The 18904-nt window shown below is 39.8% G+C and overlaps 4 protein-coding genes across 4 annotated transcripts; 1 reads left to right on the top strand and 3 right to left on the bottom strand.

Moving 5' to 3' along the window:
• Positions 1–1640: 1640 nt before the first annotated feature.
• Positions 1641–2259, bottom strand: LOC132792657 (uncharacterized). The gene is made up of 2 exons (XM_060802096.1): positions 1944–2259; positions 1641–1871 (listed from the first exon to the last, which is right to left on the bottom strand). Exons 1-2 carry the CDS (start codon positions 2155–2157, stop codon positions 1720–1722), a joined length of 366 nt encoding a protein of 121 aa, XP_060658079.1. The 5' UTR covers positions 2158–2259; the 3' UTR covers positions 1641–1719.
• Positions 2260–2770: 511 nt separating this feature from the next.
• Positions 2771–4979, bottom strand: LOC132792656 (uncharacterized). The gene is made up of 2 exons (XM_060802095.1): positions 3917–4979; positions 2771–3460 (listed from the first exon to the last, which is right to left on the bottom strand). Exons 1-2 carry the CDS (start codon positions 4842–4844, stop codon positions 3078–3080), a joined length of 1311 nt encoding a protein of 436 aa, XP_060658078.1. The 5' UTR covers positions 4845–4979; the 3' UTR covers positions 2771–3077.
• Positions 4980–10657: 5678 nt separating this feature from the next.
• LOC132791257 (uncharacterized) lies at positions 10658–11871 on the bottom strand. The gene is made up of 2 exons (XM_060800102.1): positions 10990–11871; positions 10658–10934 (listed from the first exon to the last, which is right to left on the bottom strand). The coding sequence occupies exons 1-2, from the start codon at positions 11848–11850 to the stop codon at positions 10776–10778; spliced, it is 1020 nt and encodes a 339-aa protein (XP_060656085.1). The 5' UTR covers positions 11851–11871; the 3' UTR covers positions 10658–10775.
• Positions 11872–17162: 5291 nt separating this feature from the next.
• Positions 17163–18703, top strand: LOC132791811 (epimerase family protein SDR39U1). The gene is made up of 4 exons (XM_060800893.1): positions 17163–17268; positions 17338–17786; positions 17843–18073; positions 18380–18703. Exons 1-4 carry the CDS (start codon positions 17247–17249, stop codon positions 18572–18574), a joined length of 897 nt encoding a protein of 298 aa, XP_060656876.1. The 5' UTR covers positions 17163–17246; the 3' UTR covers positions 18575–18703.
• Positions 18704–18904: the final 201 nt, after the last annotated feature.

Here is an 18904-nt window from a genome sequence, read left to right as displayed (position 1 = left end):
TATAGTTTATGTATTGTATTTATCTATACTCGGATTCCCTAATTTGTTACTCTATGGGTAAGCAAGTCTTTCATATCAGGTGAAGGTATACTTTAGTCAACTTGCAGACTTTTCCTCAAGTTTTTCTCACCAGTTGTGTTGCAATTGGGGAATGTAAATGTTGCAAGCTGCTGGGAGAAAGTCTTGTAGCTGTGGATTGCAGCTCGTGTTTTGGGTGAGAGAACAATGCAATCGCTGGGAGACGCCAACTGCGCACTTGCAGCTCCCCCTCACACATCCGAAACACAACTCCAAAATATTATTGGGGTGACCGCAGCTGAAGACACAAATCCCTTTCGAGGGGGGACGGACGGGCAGGCAAGGGGAGCACTTAAGTAAATTAAATCCTTTGCACGGCTCTGATTTGAATATTTGTCGTTGTTGGAGAACAATGTTTAGATTATGAATTCATTTATAATCATTTAGTTTGAGTTATGCACTCGAACATTGAAACACACTCAGAAATCTCGAGGCGAGGCGGGAATTTGGCTTGCATAATGAGCATATTCTATTAGGTAAAGTTACCCTTAAAAACATGGCCAAGTTACAATTTACCCTTAGAGCAGCTCTTATTTCGGGGGTTGGCATTGCGCCGTGGAAATTAACAAAGCAAATCCTGGACACATGTTGCATTCAAAACAGTCAGACAGTCGACTATGATGTTGAAGTCGGTGTTGTAGTTGGGAGTTGGGGTAATGTCATGTTTTGACAAACCCCAAATAAGCAAAACTGATGATGATGATGCTGATGGGATGACGATGAGGAATACTTTTAAAGATGACAACCATTTGCACCCGCTAACCACCCACCGAAACCATTCCATCAGCATTCGTTGCTTTTTTTTGGAGGAGTTGACAACCACTCCCGGACTGCATTCACCTAAACAAAACCGCCACAAAGGGTTAGCAAGGATGTAAACAGGACAACCCCAAATCCAAACACAACTCAGCACGGAGTGGAGTTCCTTTTTTTGGGGGGATTGATAAATGATACGGAGAAGCGAGAAAGACGTATTTATTTTGCATAATGGAGAGTTGATGCATTTAGAGCTGTGGTCTCACTTCGTTGAAAATCGAATCAAATCGCGTGAAATTTAATCAACTTAACAACACATCGTCTCGCTGTTGGAGTCACCAACTTCTAGCTGCAATTCCCCAGGCGAGAGAGAGGAATGTGAAATCAGGAAATGGAAAATTAGCACAAATCCATGTAATAAAGTTGCTGCTATTTGCGTTGAATTGAGTTACTAATGGGAATGCTATAGGGATCGATGGGATGGCCGAAAACAGGAAGACAAAAGCAAACACAGCACTAAGCCCAAAAAACATCCAACACGAGGGGGCAATGGCTCCTTACTTTCCTCTTTCCACACTGGTCAAATGCCAACACACATGAGATACTAGAGCCAAGAGACCAACGACGACGACGACGACCATAGCCATTAAATAAGACCCAAAGCCGACGCGACTTGCTGGCGGATGTGTAATGTCCGTTTGGCCAAATAGACACGCTGTCCATGCTTCATGTCCGAGCCAGGAAATTAAGCCCTCTAAGCGGATTTGCTACTTAGAAACGTTGACTTCGTTCGCTGCGAGTTACACATTCGCATTCACTTTCATTGATGGCCATTTATTTGATATCATTCAAACACACACGCTAAGCTGATTTACATGTCCACTACTACTTGCTGGGACGTCGTCGATTGCTGCCAAAGATGCGCAACTGTTTGCTCCGTGACAACTCCCTCGCCTCACGCTGGCTGAGCTCATAAAGCTCCGCTTCCAGCTCTTCCAAGTAGATGGCCAAAGCAGGCGGCGGCAGACGACTTAACTCTATAGATGGAGTAGAAGGCACAAGAATTCAGCTGAGATTTAAGATTCGGAACAGACTACGAATTCACTTACCCTGCGCCTTTTGCTCATCCTCTTTTTGGGTTTTGGCCTTGTTGATGTTGTTGGCCTTGGACGCTTCTTGTTCGGTTTTTATGGCCATCTCGATGATGGAGCTAACACTTTTGCGTCCACGGGGACTTTCCTCAATGTCCGCATCGGCATCTTCTTCGCTGTCATCGTTGGACGATGAAGATGCTGCCTCTACATCATTGTCTGCCTTATCCATTTTTCTATTGAAATTACAAGTTGCAATGCCAATACTGCACTTAGATAACTGCTAAGCTTTCGTTCGTTTAATTTGACACTTCATCAGTGTTGCTCTATTGCAGCAAAGCACTCGATAAATGCAAAGCGCAATTTCGATCAATTTATATCCGTTATAGCAAGCCATAAATGCATTAGTTGGATAATGAACATACTGCCTCCACATCATTCTCGGCCTTATTTTTCGACTCAAATCGCACGTTGTAATGTGTATATTACACTCCGATAACTGAAAAGCTTGAGTTCGATTAATTTGGCAGTTGATCAGTGTTGCTCTATCGCAGCAAAGCGCTTGATAACTGCAGAGCGTTAACTCGATAAATTAACAGCAGCAAACCATCGCTTCCATAACTAGACGATGAAGATGCTGCCTCCATATCATTATCTGCCTTATTCATTGTACGACTTAAATCGTTGTTGCTGTAATACGTTTGTACAAGAAAATTGTGCAGAATAAAAAATAAACCGACTGTTCCCTGAAAATGTTTTGATATATCTTTTTTAAGTGTTTTTGAACACTGTATAAAATAAAATAGAGTGGAAATGGATTCGATTCAAATGTACTATATATATATATATATAATATAATATATCAAATATCCGACCGATCGTCGGCTTTTCTGACATTTGTCGAATTTTGAATTAACAAGCTTACATAAATATGGATTAATGACATAATATAATACATATAAGCTTAAAAAATGTCTAAATGGACATATCCAATATATCTATAAATATTAGAAATATATAACAATTTAAGCTCCAAACATTTTCTATTAAACCACGTTTCGATCTACAATATTTAAAAAATTCTTTAAGCCGTAGAGTTTTAGAGTTTGAATGACTATCAATTCTCTTATAGAGATTTAAGTATCAATTCTCTTATACATCACTCAAGACTCTAAAATTGACGATAACCGGATTGCCATCGGGATCATAAAGTACGACTTCAACTATTTCATCGGGGCCATTTTCAGCTTCCCGCTTCTCTGGGATATTGGGATGGAAGTCTTCATCAGCAATATCTATAAAATCGACACTCTTTTCTGAAGTATTTTCTGGAATCTTGAAAATATCAGAGTCAATCAAGCAATTACCACTAAGTGACGACTTCGAATCGTTAGACGAATCGTTGTAGCGTGAAGCTCTAAATATTTGCGAACTGGTCGAAGATAAGTTATCATTAATAGCCAAATCGATGTCAAATGTACCATCAGATTGCGACGATTTGATAATCTTGCGAGCATTGTTTTCTTGTGCATCTCCTGCAAGCGTTAATATTGTTTCATTCCCATCTAATTTATAGGGGCTTAGTAACTTATCCGATGAAAAATCTTCTTTTGGGCTAAACACCGATTGTCCATAGTTTGATTGGTTAGATATTTTCATTACCATTTCTGGATCTGATTCTGAATTCTGAATCAAGGATTTATTCACGAACAATTCGACACTCTTTTCTGGAATCTTGAAAATATCAGAGTCAATCAAGCAATTATCACTATGTGACGACTTCGAATCGTTAGACGAATCGTTGTAGCGTGAAGCTCTAAATATTTGCGAACTGGTCGAAGATAAGTTATCATTTATCGCCAAATCGATGTCAAATGTACCATCAGATTGCGACGATTTGAGAATCTTGCGAGCATTGTTTTCTTGTGAATCTCCTGCAAGGGTTAGTATTGTTTTATTCCCATCTAATTTATTGGGGCTTACCAACTTACCCGATGACCAATCTTTCGCTGGTCTAAACACCGATTGTCCATAGTGTGATTGGTTAGATATTTTCATTACGATTTCTGGATCTGATTCTGAATTCTGAATTAAGGATTTATTCACGAATAATTCGTTTACTTGCAAGGTATTTTTATTTTCAGTTAAGGATTTAGCACAACTTTTTATCTGTTGCGCAACCAACTTATTTATGTCTTTATAATTCATTAATCCGTCAGTAATTTTGAGAGCCTTTGTATTATCTGTGTTAGAGAATATGTTGTTAATAATGATTAGATTTGGCTGGATCGAGATCGAGTTGTCTTTATTTTGGTCTTCACGCTCTGCACTGAGATATGTTATATCTTCTTCCTGTATATTTGAAACGTCATCTTTTTTAGCATAAATATCATTATCAATGGGCAATACCTCATTAATTAAATTATTTGTGTTTGAATCATCAGAAACTGAATTATCGGCTATATTTAGGCATCTCATCAAGTTATTGAGGTTTTCAGTATCAATCAGTAATTGCTCATCTGTAGTGATGGCCTTAGATTGCGGAATCTTTTTTTGTAAGGCGTCTATATATAGATTGCCTTTTAGATCGACTTCTGGATCGGCATTTTGATTGACTTCTTTAACGACTTCTTGATCGATTTTATTTCTTGGACCCATACAATAAAGTACATCACCGTATTCATTATTTCTTCTATTGCTACGCCCTTGGACTTGCCAATTCTTCCACATTAGTTTCTTCCACATCATTGAGGCATTTATTGCAAAGAAAAAACTTGCGACAAATAACATTAGCATGATGATTGTCAATATCGGCCATAGAAACAACAATTCGCATCGCGTATCCCATTTATATTCTGTATAGCTTTCTAAGGGATTCAGTCCAAATTGTTGTTCCTCATAATCTTGTCCTGAAATCATCCCAAGCGATATATTATATTTGAATAAATCTCGATTTTGGATGAAAACACACACACCATTGGGCTTTTTAACTTTTTAGTTTAAATATTTTGATTTGAACTGACTCTGAGCTCTGGGATTATATAGTCTAGGTAACTTTTCTAAGATTATGTTTGCAATGGTATCTGAGATATTTTAGAATATTATTTCAACTTCATTTTGACTTGTCATCAGACTTGATAGATCTAGGTGTGATTTTTTTATGAACAAACGGAACGATGAACATTTCATTGACATTTATATTTAAGAATTAATAACATTATTATCTCGTTTGTTTTTGGTATATACTAGTATATGTCGTAGCTTCGCTTACCTAATGGTCTTACATTCCTATCTGAGATTGCTCATCTAAAACTGTAAAAACTTCGATTAGAAGTTCTAATGTATCTACTATGTAAGTATTATATGGTTAGTGGTACTACTTCAGTACATTTACAGTGAAACTCCATTTTAGGGGCACTGTTGTAAACCGTCGCAACTCTGTTATCGCTGCCATCAAAGCACACATTATTATCCTAGGCAAGTAGCAAACTTACTCACACCTATTCAAACTATTCGAGTGCCATAATTTATTGAACTTCGAGCTGCCCTTGGGCACTTTCTCCACTCGGTATCGTGGGTTGCCATCTTGTTGTGTCGGGCTCTCAAAGCATAGTTTAATTTATAGTTGCAATCGACTCACCTGCTTATGCTCCGACATATTTTGAGTTCATTGTAAACATCATTTCCTGGCATTGTCTGGCAATGGCTGCGTAGTAAAATGGCAACTCAACTGGCCTAAAGCGTTAACCCAAACTCACAAATCGTGCGCATATTAGCTATCTGGCGGCGTCATTAACTTTTATAAAGGGCAACTGGGGCCATTGAATATCGCCCGCCCCATCCCAAGCCATTAACTTCAATTTGTTGCCACATAAAGGCAAAATGGAGATTTTTTGAGTGTATTGCGTAGCAGACGAATCCTTTAAAGCCAGACCGGAGCAGCCCCTTTTGCCATTTTGGAAAATATGTTTAATGAGCTGCACAAAATTAATTGTCGCAATGAAATCACGTGCCCAACAAAAAAAAAGGACCGCAAGCAGCGAGGCAACAATTCTGGTTAAATGGCGGAAATGGCCATATTCAAAGTTCGAACTGAAGGTGAAACTGAATGGGGCAAAAATAATCGAATACGAATACACGAGTACTCGACTACTTGCTTATGCAAATTTGCAGATGTAAAGGGTGTCGCCACCAAAAGAAGCCCTGCAACCTGGTTGTGGAGGGAGTTAAGGGAGCAGAGGACAAGGGGCATTCAGCAGCTATTAGAAACCGTTTCCAAAGGACTCAAATTCTTGTAAACAATCCATCATTAACACATGCAAACACTTCTCCACTGTCTCTCTTTCTCTCTCTCTCCCCCTTAAACGTTCGATGCTGCCCCCCTCTAGCGGGTGTGGGGAGGGGGTGTTGCACGTGTCCGTGTCTGTTTGCGTTGTTGTCAGCTTAGACGACAGTCAGACAACGACGACAACACAACGACAGGGACATCGAGAGAATGGTAACATTTTGCCCGAATATGTGTCGTGGCCAGGACACAAAGGACGCGTGCTTATTATTCCTTTATTCGTATTGTTGTTGGCGCTCTTCTTCTTCGAGTTGTGAGCGTTGTTGCCACCGCTTGTGGCATGTGTTTTGTCTGCGCCCGTTTTACTTGTTTGTTGTTGCTGCTGCTTTATGACCAAAGTTCGGTGTTTAGAGGCAAAAGTATCGTTTTTACTTTTACTTGCGGCTCATGCAAATTGTACAAGTTAAAATTTCAAAATGTTACTCTGCCCCCATTCCCCCTTCTGACTGCCACAGCTGCCCCTCATCGCAAGTTTAACCACACTGCTCGCCTCTTACTACTTTCACAGTGTCTAAATGATGGCTCATGTTATGTTATGGGCCTTGCTGCTGTCCGAAATCGCTCCCCAGGGAACTGAGACACTCTACTTTGTACTTTACGAGTATGTACGTACACTGGCAGAAATTTATGAGCACCATATTGCAATTCAAATAAATATTTCATGAATAAGGCATATTTATGTTAGGTCAGTTAATTTGTAGAAAATTCGTCACACAATAATTGTTTTATGTGTCGTATACTTCATTTTGCCTTTTTTTTTTATGTTAATGATATAAGATTGGCAAAATACATAAGAATTGAAACCTTACATCTTAAAGGAAATTGCTTTAGAATTATTAATATAATATTTCTATAGCTGCTCTATTAGTTTGTAATATTATCTTAAATCAATTTTTTTTATCTAAAATAAAAATAACAAATAAATGAGTCTAATTAACCAACCATTTTCTATAAAAGCAAATCCATTTTCTATAAATGCTAGAAATAAAGCGAATTAATATACTGATAAACTCCTAAAGTATTCCAAAGACTATCGATATACTATTAGGTTCAAAATATACCAGATTGTCAACCAAAGCAAATAAGATAAGGTGAAAGCATAAATGAAGCACCATCTTGACTTCTCTCAGTGCAGCTTGAGTATGTAGAATGGGCACATTACACTGCACTTTATTTTGCAAGGATTTCCATGTTATCATCGTGCGGCACGTGGCGCCGCTGGAGTTGCTGTTGCCGTTGGCTTTGATTTGTTCCGTTCTCGCTGGAGAGGAACGACTTTGAATGCCTTTTTAAATGGCTGCTGGCGTGTGACCCGGACTTGGAAGGAAAGAAAGCAGAAGGACGAAGGACGGCGAGAAGACTTGTTGTGTGCCACATACAGAGGAGTATAATAGTATGTACGTAGGCAGCAGCTGCTGTTGCTGCTGTGGCACAAGAAATACGGCCAGCGGGTTGAACAACCTAAACAACAGACCAAACAACACAACACAACAAAACAAACATGCAGCGAAGCAGCCAAAACAAACTCGCTGACAGGGCAGGACATTGCCCCAAATTGTCGAGACTCGAGCCTCGAGTGCTGTGCTAAGCGAATGCGTGTGGCATGTGGCATGTGGCACGATGCACTTGCAGCAGCAGCTGCATAATGGCTGCTCCCAATTGGCAATTACCAAAAGCATTTCCAAGTCCAATGCCTGCCTCTATTTGTTGTATTAAATTAATGTTAATTGCACTCAGCGCTTCCAATTTTAATTAATAACGTTTCGAGGTTGCCTCTCATTGTTGCTGTTGTTGCACATGCAAATTGCGCATTTAATTGGATTAACGCACATTTCCGACGTCGACTACGAGCGATGTCTCCTCGCTGCCCAGCTGGCCAATTCATCATCGCTTGAGTTTATTTATGTTGCGTTTTAATTATGTCGCAACCGAGTCACCGTTGGAAGTGTGCCATGTCTGACTATGGAAAACGTAATGGAAATGGGAAGGGGAACGGTAAGCGGGGGGATGCGGATGTGCGGCTCGTTGCATATCTGGCGCATAATTCATATAACTTTGACTTGCATTGCGTCTTGATTAGCCACATTTCACTTTTTGCACCAAACGAACACACAAGTGAATAAAAGAAATCCGTCCAGCTGAGCGACTGTCGATGGCAATTGATACCCTTTAACAATTTGTTATGATTGCCTTGTATCTGATTGCATTTGCAATCGCCATGGAGTACTCGTATTAACTCTCTTTACGGCTCACTAATTTTTATGCTGGCAGTTGCAGAAACCCAATTGCCCGACTCCCGATTGTTGTTCACCGATAACAATGAAGTTGCTGCTGCTGCTGTTGTTATGGTGAAAGTAAATATCTTTTTTCTCTCTTTCATGCTCTGAGCTCAGCTGCCAATCTGACAGTCAGTCCACCAAAAGATGTGTAGGCAACACAGAACTCCGATAAGTCCCTGAGAAATGCAAAACGCAAACCGCAAAAAAACAACAACAAAAAACAAAATGACAGCGTCATAATGCATAATCCTCAACCGCTGACATCAATACGCCAGTCAAAAGAGCACTCGTATTTGGATTGTGATCTCTTTGGTACTCCCCTTCTTGTTGTTGTTGTTCTTGGGTATCCAATATTTGCGCAGATTTGCATTGTTGAACATTAAGTGTGCCAAAATGTTTTTGTTTATGCGAAAATCCCATGAAAACTTCACGAGCATTGGCAAATTTTGCTGATGATGGGAAATTCTACGTTGTGATTGCGGCAATCGCCTGAGGAATTGGGTTACTCTGTGTGTGTGTGAGTGTGTGCTTGCATATTCATTCGCCGTAGCTCATTCACATTCAAAGCTCATCAAAATATTCCTTTTAATGTGCACAATACTCATCGTAAAATGGCCCTTCACACAGCACACAGCACTATATCCACTTCAGTTTGCAGAGCTTTGACATTATGAAAAAGGCCATGTCAGAACAGGACTCGAGGCCATCAGACATCAGCCATCAGCCGCCTGTTGCTGTTAATCTTGTAGTTGTAATTGCTGCATTTTTATAAAAATGAAAGTTGATTTACGTTAAAGTGAATCCTTCAGCGCATAAAACTGGTCGCCAACTTGTCTCATGTCTGGCGACATTTATATATTTTTTTCTTTTCCCTTTTTTTTTTAGTTTGTGCTCGCCGTTGACAATTCATAATACATGCTTAGTCCTATAATTATCCTGCACCCTTTGCAGTCTACGACGTGGCTTGGCTTGGCCATTTTGCACCACCAGCTAAGTTAATGTCAACTCGGAAAATTTACGGTCACCTTTTCGTTTTATTAATTGCCGTGGCGCACGAAACTAGCAATGGAGTCCTGGGCCATGTCCTTGGTCGCTTTAGCTGCTTGTCGTCGCCAAATGCAAATCATAACAGCAGCGTTAAAGCTGCGCTCTCAACTAAGTTATACCTGCACCTTTAAGAAAATATATATTTAAATATTAATGCTAAGAGTATTATAAGCGAGTGAATCTTCCCTGGTTCTGAATATCTACAACTTAATTGAGATACAAAACTGTAAGGGAACTTTAAGCAACCCCTAAAGTTAGCCTAACTTTTCATATTCATAACTTGAGCATACCGTTTGAATGCGTTTCTAGGGCGCCCATCAAAAGCATAAATATTAAAAGCCTAATTAATTTAACCCGGCATTCCAGTTTATTGTATTTATTACATTTCGTTGCCAATAATTGTAGCGCAGGCGCAGCGCAGCAGGTGTGAAATATTCACTCGATTTTCAGCTCCTTTTTCAGGTCCTTTTCAGCTGCCACACGACGACGGCACGCAAGTCGCGTTTTGTCATTTTCCATGTAATAAACATTGTTAAATAATTAAAGTAAATTTTACAAGGATTACAAGACGAGTTGTCAGCCAAGTCTACCAGCCAGCTGTCTAAAGTTGGCTAAATGCGTCGGGACATGTCTGAAAGCTTCTCTGCAGCTGCAGAGCAATTAGCACGATTTGATAACGATGCCGACTACTCAAAGTTCTCTTTCTACTGCTTAACTACGCTCTGTCTAGTCCATGACATGTCTGTTCTCCAGCTGCAATTGCCACGTTTCAGCCAGAGCAAATGATTGATGACGCAGGCAACATCTGAAAGATACTTCTGCATCTCGTAGATACTTTAACTTTAAATAGAATTTATATCCATAAGGCATCTCTCTAGATTATGCACACTTAATTTCAAGCCACTTTTACTCTTCGTTCAACATCTTTTGTTCAGTAGTTGGCAAGTAGGTAAAAGTAGTTCGTCTAGTTTGCTCACAATTGAATGGCAAGCGCCAGGAGCAATCAATGAAATGGCTGTATCCATATCCAAATCGATATCGCCGCTGGCCAGTTGTACTTTTAGTTTCATGAGTAGTCTGCAGCAGGTGCTCCACGCGAAAGGCTTAAGCTCACTTACCCATTCACTATGCGCCATACTCTAACTTCAAGTCTACGCAACACATTGATTAAGATTGTAGTTAGTGCCATATAATGTTAAAATCTTCTTGAATCATACAGATCACATAGAGTAGAATTTGCGAGAGAAAGGTGAAGCATAGCCGACGATTAATGGTCACCTGTCCATAGAGACGAACATCTGTCCTCTCCAAGCTGAGATGCAAGCCCAGCAAAGAGTTCTGTAAGACATAGTTTTAATCTAAGGATATCTTATACTTCATTACAATTACTTACACTTCGTTCCAGCAATTCATGTTGAGTACATGAGCGACGCAAAATATCCTTAGTTTCCTTTGAAAATTTCTCCATTCGTCCTGTGGCGCTTCCCAGTGTAAATAGCAATATCATGCCGTTGATGCACAACAATGGCGTTAGTAACTGATATTTGAGACCCACATGCATTCGGGGATTTGAATAATAGATGCGTATGGTAAAATATAAAGATATCATACAAAAATACGAAGTACGCATCAGAAAGAAGAATATAATATGGCTATAAATCGATGAAAATGTCTTGGTTGCATTAATCAATTGCTGATGAATTCGTTGCAGACGTCGTAACTCTTTGTACTCTAAGCAGCGATGCTCCAAATCCTCCAGCCAACTTAGCACATAGCAAAAGCATCGCCTAATGTTCCAGAGCATACATATTCCAAAAATATAGGCGGCATTTCCAATCACTGAGTACCAAAGCTTATGCACTCTGAAAAATTTAAAGTGCACGGTGCCATCCCAAATGACCATAGTTATGGCATTCAATATGGCGATTGACACATCTCGCCAAAGATACAGTTTTTCTAGTTTTTTATAATTGCAATTGGCAAAATATTTCAGAATTTTCTGCACTTCGCGATATAATTTAACAATTTCAATTTGATGAAACTGAACCAAGTCTACGTATATGAAAAACAATCCGAGAAATTGATAACTATTGATAAAACTGAAAAGAGGTATAAAGTTACTGGGAATATCATGTATATGATTATATTCATAAGTTGAATATATAGAAAAAAAATGTATACACAGTCCTAGGAAGTTTACAAAAACCGAATAATAGCACAGAAATCGCGACCTTCTTAATTGCCCGATGTCCATGTCATAGTAGAACTTGCTAGAACCAGTGAAAGCGAAAAAGTATGATAACCAGGCTAACAGTTTATTCCTTGGCCAGCTCATCGTAAAGACTATTAACAATTTGCAACGTGGCAACTTGAGAACATAGTTAAGTTGCTTATAATAAATGCATGGATGTCAGCCAAGTGACATTCCGATTATCTGTTGATAACGAATCAGCAATTTGTGTAAATTAAAGTCATCTTTGTTTACTTAGCAGCAATAATAATAAAGAGCAAATATTTTAAAATTAGATTAGAGATTTGATAATAAAAATGTGATATAAATGCAATGGGGTATTCCTTTTTTTTTGTGGTCAACCTATTGTATATTGAAAATAATTCGGAAATTAATGGATGATTGAAAAAGATTTTTTTTAATTAAAATTTTAAAAAGTAAATTGTAAAATAATAAAATAAAGAACATACACCAGTCGATGCAACTCATTTCTTTTTCTTTTTTTTTTTTGATGTGATGCGATGCTGCTTCTGCTGCTGTTTCTGAGGCGGTTGCAACTTGCAGCGTTCATGTTCATATGGTTAACGATATTGATGGTTAACAAGTTTGCCGCTTAGCACTTGGAAAGTAGGTGAGTTGGCCAGGCCAGTGCACGATTGGGTGCACTTGAAAAGCTGTGCGGTGTTGTGTTGTGTTGTGTTGGGTATTGTGAATGCCATGAGTCATGAATAGTAATGAGGAAATTGCTTTGCGCTTAAGTTAATTGTTAAACGTGCATTCATTAACCATTGTGCCGCATGAGTGAAAACATTGATTGAAAATTCTTCTTTTTTTTCTTCTTCAATCGAAGCATTTCACTTTGCATCAAAACGTTTTACAATTAATCAAAGCTTCATATTTACATTAATTATGTTTAGAAAGCTCTTCAAAATATTTAGCTTGCTGTGTATCACATTTGTATATCGATAACTTTTGGCAATTAATCGTTTTTCTGAGCTTGCTGTAAATGTGTGGCAACACTGTTGAATTGCAAATACAAATTAATCATGTCATTAAATACGATTTACGTATGTAATGAGTATGTATGTAAATGAGATGTTAGTTTTTATTAGTACCTTAAAATGAAAAATGATTAATTTGATAATAATTTCAAATTCTAAATACAAAATAATCATGTGATTAATTACGGTTTGAATAAGATGTTCCTTTTTAAAGGTAAAATTCAAAAGTTGTTTAATTTAATAGCAATTTAAAAATGATCATGTCATTAATTAAGATCCAAATAAGAAGTGAATGAAATTGTCTTAAAAATGTTTAGTTTGGTATCAACTTAAAGCATTGCAAATTCGAAAGCAAATTAGACTAGCTTCCCCAATTGAAAATCCTGAACTTCTTAAGAAGTCTTTGATCAGCAGCAGCGTAACTGATCGCAATTGCAAACTGTCAGACTGGGAGATCCTTTAAATCTGTTGTCGACTGCATCCGCTCAGCCGTTTGGCCAAAAGCCATGCCATGCCATGCCATACACCGCCATCTCATCGCCCTTTTGTTGCCAATCCCATTAAGCGAGCGGGCTGACGACTCGTCGTCACTTTGAAGTGCCACAAATGAAGTCGTTTGCTGATGATGAGGAGCACAACAGCCAGAGCATAAACAAGTTCGAGTTCCATAATTTCCTTGGTTTCTAATTTTAGCACAAGAAAATGCTGGTTGTTATGCATTTAGTTGTTGTTGTGTGTGCAAAAGTAGCCGCCAGATCATTAGTGCACACAGGATGCGGATGCAGATGCGGATGTAAATGCTGCAGACACCGCAGCATATTTTTGCCCTATAGCACGTTAATGCGCATTTCGTTGCAGCAGCAAAAAATAAGCGAAAAGGTTGTTAAAATTAATGTGACAAATTGTTTTTTGGCTGGAGAGCGAGCGCGCGCTCGACATTTGACCCACATGGCGACTTCCTTGGCGTCGACTCCAGTCTGTGTTACAGACTCCAGTTGTTTACCTCAGCAATCAGCGCTCAACACTCTTGAAGAACTCATCGATAGCATGCGAATTGTGAATGCGATTGCGAATGTGGCTGACTTGGGGAATGACTTTGCGACCACCACGACGACAACAACAACAACTCCGATGGCGACGGCATCTTGGCTGCTCGGTTGTCTGACGTCGCCGTTCAGTCTGACCCAGTTTCTCGGTCTTATGGCAGACAAATTGTCTGCGCGATATGTTTTCAGCCCCACACAGATTGTTTATGATGCTTTTGAACTTTGCTTTAAAAGCGCCCAGCACAGCAAAAGAAGAGAAGTCGCAAAAACATACAACAACAATCAAAAACGACGTCATCGAATGTGGCACTTTTGGTAGTCAGCAGCTCATCATGTCTTGTGCCACCAAGGTGACCTGTCTGTTTGTGGCACATTTAAGTGGTGGAAAGTGGCATGTGATATACGGTAAATTCAATTATCGTGGATTGTGGGTGAAAAGTCATCTAACCCTTGCTTGCAGCAAACTAAGAGGGAAACAGAGTCAACGTCAAACAACACTTTGTTATCTGCAAATTAGTTTTCCAGCTATTTGGCCACATTTTACATGCATCAATGGCTTTTATTTGCACTTACTTGCAGTTCTTAAAGCCAAAAGCCAACTCTCTTTTTTTTTTCTCCACGTTTGCTGAGGAATTCACGAGTCAGCAAAGGTCTGAAACCGCAAAAACACATGCATAACTTGTTAGTCGCCTCACCCAATATCGTAATAGTGACAGAATTAAGCTTTATATGCGTATGTGTCAAGGGACGAGAGCTCCCCCTCATCATCATCATTCGCAATGCAGACAACTGTCGAAAAAGTGCAACTGGACAGCAGCCGCATTGCCACAACGTAGCTGATGTCAACAGCCAGGGGAGCCGAAGACATAGTTGGAGCTGTGAGCTGAGAGCTGGGAGTTGTGAATGTTGATCCCCCACAGACACAACCGCAAGAAACGCAACAGCGGCACATAAAACTGTCAAACTCGTGTGTGAATGCACAGTGCCAGCAAACTGCAATGCTACAGTCCAAACTAAAAGAAATTTAGTTTTTAAAAAGTCATTGAAACTTTTACAAAAAGTGCAGCTTAAAGAGTAAGTTTTAAGATAAAGCAAAAACTGAACTTTGTTATGTAAAAAACAATGTAAAGAGAATAAAATATATTTAACTTATTTCGAAGCTTGAAAGATTCATCTAATTCAAATAAAGTCCTGTCTGACCAGAGCATGATTGCTTATATATTTACTTATTTACCACTCCTCAAATTGGAATGTGATATATTGTATTATAGTTTCATTAACAGACATTTAATGCGAATACTGTTAGTCGGCACTGTGAAGCCACACACACTGAATTCATATCCCTAGTGGCTCCATTCGCAGATTTTGGAAGCTGCAACTGCCGCCCACATGTCAACAGCAACTTGCAACGAGCAAGTTGCGCAAATCAAGTCAACAATAGAGGAATCCATTGCATTTATTAGATTTAGATGCAGCTGCAGTCGCTCTTGGAGTTTGAATTGCAGCACTAGGAGTTATTTGCAAGTATGAATATGTGCATATATATCCGCATGTTGTTGGTGTTGGCCACATTGTGCCATTGACTTTGCAACTTTACGATGTGGCGACTGACGAGAGGCGAGCTGCTGCTGTTGCTAGCAGTCTGTCATTTAAAGGGGCAAACAAAGAAGTTTGTCATCGGCCAAACACACACACGCACACACACACACACACGTCCAAACGGGTATTTACACTGCAGCATAAGTTGGGAGACAGTCTGTAAATTGTACTTCCACTTGTATTGGCATCACAGCATCGCCAACCGGAAGTGCAACTCAAACAGCAGCCCAACAACAGACCAACAGCGTCAGCAGCACGCATCCCAAAACTGGCTACTGAAGTGCACACACAAAAGCAAGAAAAGTTTTGAGTTTCATTCGAAACTGACTGAGTTGATGCCACTCTCAGTTCTATAGAGATTCTGACGTTGCTGCTGCTATCAGTGTTAGTTTCATACTTCATGCTTTGACAGTATTTGCATTCGGCAAATCATATTTTCTTTTGTCTAGAAAGTTTTTCACTTTTACGCAAACCCTTGCCAGAAGAGAGAAGCACATACAAAAGTTGCATATTTAAAACTATTTAAAAACGATAATTGCAGCATAAATCGATTTTGTTAGTGTGGTAGCTGAAAGCAACATAGTTATCGATTTATTGTCGGCACCTTAAAGTGTTAGTTAAGTATTAAAGCTTTAGGCTTGCGTTGAATATGCAGCTTCCGTTGTCTGTTTCTTTCTCTCTCATTATTTCCTTTTATGTACATTGCACGCTCACTTATAGAATTATTCAGTTTATTTTTTTGGACGTAAACGTGGTCGCCAGCTGATGGCAAGGCATAGATAAAATGGCGCAGACGCTATAATTATGGCTGGCGTTTTATTTCATTTTCACTCAATGAAGCGCAATAATTGCTGCGATTAATGCAAATTCTTCTAACGCTTCAAAGGCATAAAATTTGACTGCACAAAAGGCGGCGGCACATGGCTAACGCCATAGTCAGAGCACAGAGCACGCCCAACACAGTTATACACCCGCTGGCAAGCATATACATACATATGGAAGTTGGGTCGCGTCGAGACAACTGTCAACCCCTTACAACAACGACCTCTTTGGTCTCCTTGCCTTGGCGTCGGTTAATACTGGCAATGTGTATGCAAATGAGTTTCCAATGACTTGGTCCGAAAACAAAACATCGCACAAAACCAACAACAGCAAGGATGATGTCTGTTGCACTTGAACTTGGCTTCTGCCACCACTCCTTGCAGTGCTGCCGGCTGCCTGCTGCTTTCCTCTGCCACTTCGCCATTAACCATGCGTGTGTGTTGCAAAGAAAGCGAGCAAGACTAGCATTTTGTGCATAGCTGGCACTTTTACTGCCAGCCGTCTGTGTGGCATGCCCCTTGTGGCTTGTCGCACTTTAAGCGCTCCACGCTCAGTCAGATAAGAGTTTAGTGCACGCTCTTTATTTCCACCGGCTTATCGCAAAATTTAAAAGCCACTTCGCATTGACACTGGCAACCGCAATGGTCGATCAACCTTTTAAGTCCATTGATTCGGCTGGATGTCACTAAAATTTTACGACACAACTTGTCCAAGCGGCTGTTCGCCCTTCCAGCTACTAATTTATTTAATACGAACTTTACCGCGCAGCTTTTGAATTTCTGAAGCAGTGTTGAAAAGCTCTACAGTATTTGGGAAGCGTTACCAGACAAATAGAAACTTGTTGCTTTGGCGCAAGTTGGCAGCACGAGCATTTTCGTAAACAAGAGGAAGACGGAGAACTTATAAAACAACAAGAGTTTGGATAACATAACAAAATAGTAGCTGCTGCTAAATGTCTAAGCACACTCTAATAGGTACGTTTTAACTAAGCCCGCAGTATGGAATAATTGAATAATAATAATATTAGTGGTCCTCCTTGATAGGTGGCGGCACTGGTTTTATTGGTAGTCATCTGGCCAAACATTTGACCCAAAGAGGCTATGAAGTAACCGTCGTTTCCCGCATGCCCGGCGTGAAACGCATCACCTGGCACGAAATCGAAAAGAATGGTCTACCAAGCACAGTCAACTCGGTGGTCAATGCCACTGGCCAGAATGTGCTGGACCCGAGCCGCCGTTGGACGCCTGGCTTCAAGCAGAATGTTTGGAACTCGCGTGTGAACTCGGCAAAAACGTTGTGCAATGCCGCCAATGCATCTCCACAGGTGACATCGTTTGTCAACCTCTGTGGCGTTAGTTTGTATCGACCATCGGATACTAAGGTGTACACTGAGGATGACAAAGGCGAGGATTACGACTACATGTCCCGCTTGTGTCTGGCATGGGAGGAAGCAGCTCGCACTGGCGACAGCACGGAGCCATCAAGTAAATCAGTGAGTACATCAATACTTGCCTATAGTTGTGTTTAACGTTATTCAATTTTTCTCAGGCCATAGTACGCACTGGTGCTGTTGTGGGGCGAGACGGAGGACTGATCAAAGGAATTTGGCTACCATTTAAGCTAGGATTAGGTGGCCCCATGGGCACTGGACAGCAGATAATGCCTTGGATACACATGCACGATCTGTGTGCTCTCATCCAGTACATAATTGAGAATTGCAAAACGGGCATATTTAATGGCGTGGCACCTGAGATAGTTAGCAACAAAGGATTCTCCCAGGTACGTTAGCGTTTTTAGAACTTTCGTTTTGGGGAAAAGTATGACTCCTTAATACTATAAGTTTGTCGAAATCTAAATTGAAAAATTCATTTAGCCATATCCATTTGTCTGCCCAATTGGCCTTCTTAATATTCTAACACTCAGCTAAAGTGTGGCGAAATTCTTTACCTTTGAATCTATAAGAAAATGTTAAGAAATGAAATTATACAAAACTTATAATTACATAGTAAAAAATATGTTATAGTAATGATTTCCCTTAGATTTCTTACATGCTAATGGCTTTAATCTGTATACATTATTTTTTAGGCCTTTGCATCAGCAATCAATCGCCCCTGCCTCTTCAACGTGCCTGAGTTTGTGGTGAAAACCATCTTTGGTGAGGAGCGCGCTGCCTTGGTGTTGGAAGGAGCCAAGATCGAACCGAAGAGAACTCTCTCCTCGGGATTCCAATTCAAATATCCCAATGTGAAATCAGCTGTGGCTGAAGTGATCGGCAAATAAGTTAAAAATACCTCTACAAATGCTTAACATTGGCTTTCCTGTGTTATTTGTTATTTAGTTGATATTCATTTGTTATTTTTAGTATAACCAAATTAAACTAGAGCATGCACGAGTCGCAAATTTAATGAATTTATACACACAACTCTCTTTATTATTTTGGGGGCAGTAATTTGATAAATGATCGAATCTAATATGTTCATCCATTAGTCATGCACTCTTTGCCCCTCTTCGCATCTATTATGACTTGGTTAACTAATTACGACCGTGCTATGACAGACGAGTAAAATCTAATTGAAATAGGAACTCGAAGCTATCTTTAGCACGATGAAG

This window comes from Drosophila nasuta, chromosome 3, assembly GCF_023558535.2.
Source record: "Drosophila nasuta strain 15112-1781.00 chromosome 3, ASM2355853v1, whole genome shotgun sequence".
In the NCBI taxonomy this organism is placed as follows: Eukaryota; Metazoa; Arthropoda; class Insecta; order Diptera; family Drosophilidae; genus Drosophila; species Drosophila nasuta.
Note: the sequence above shows the minus strand (reverse complement) of the source record. Positions and strands in the feature narration are given on the sequence as shown.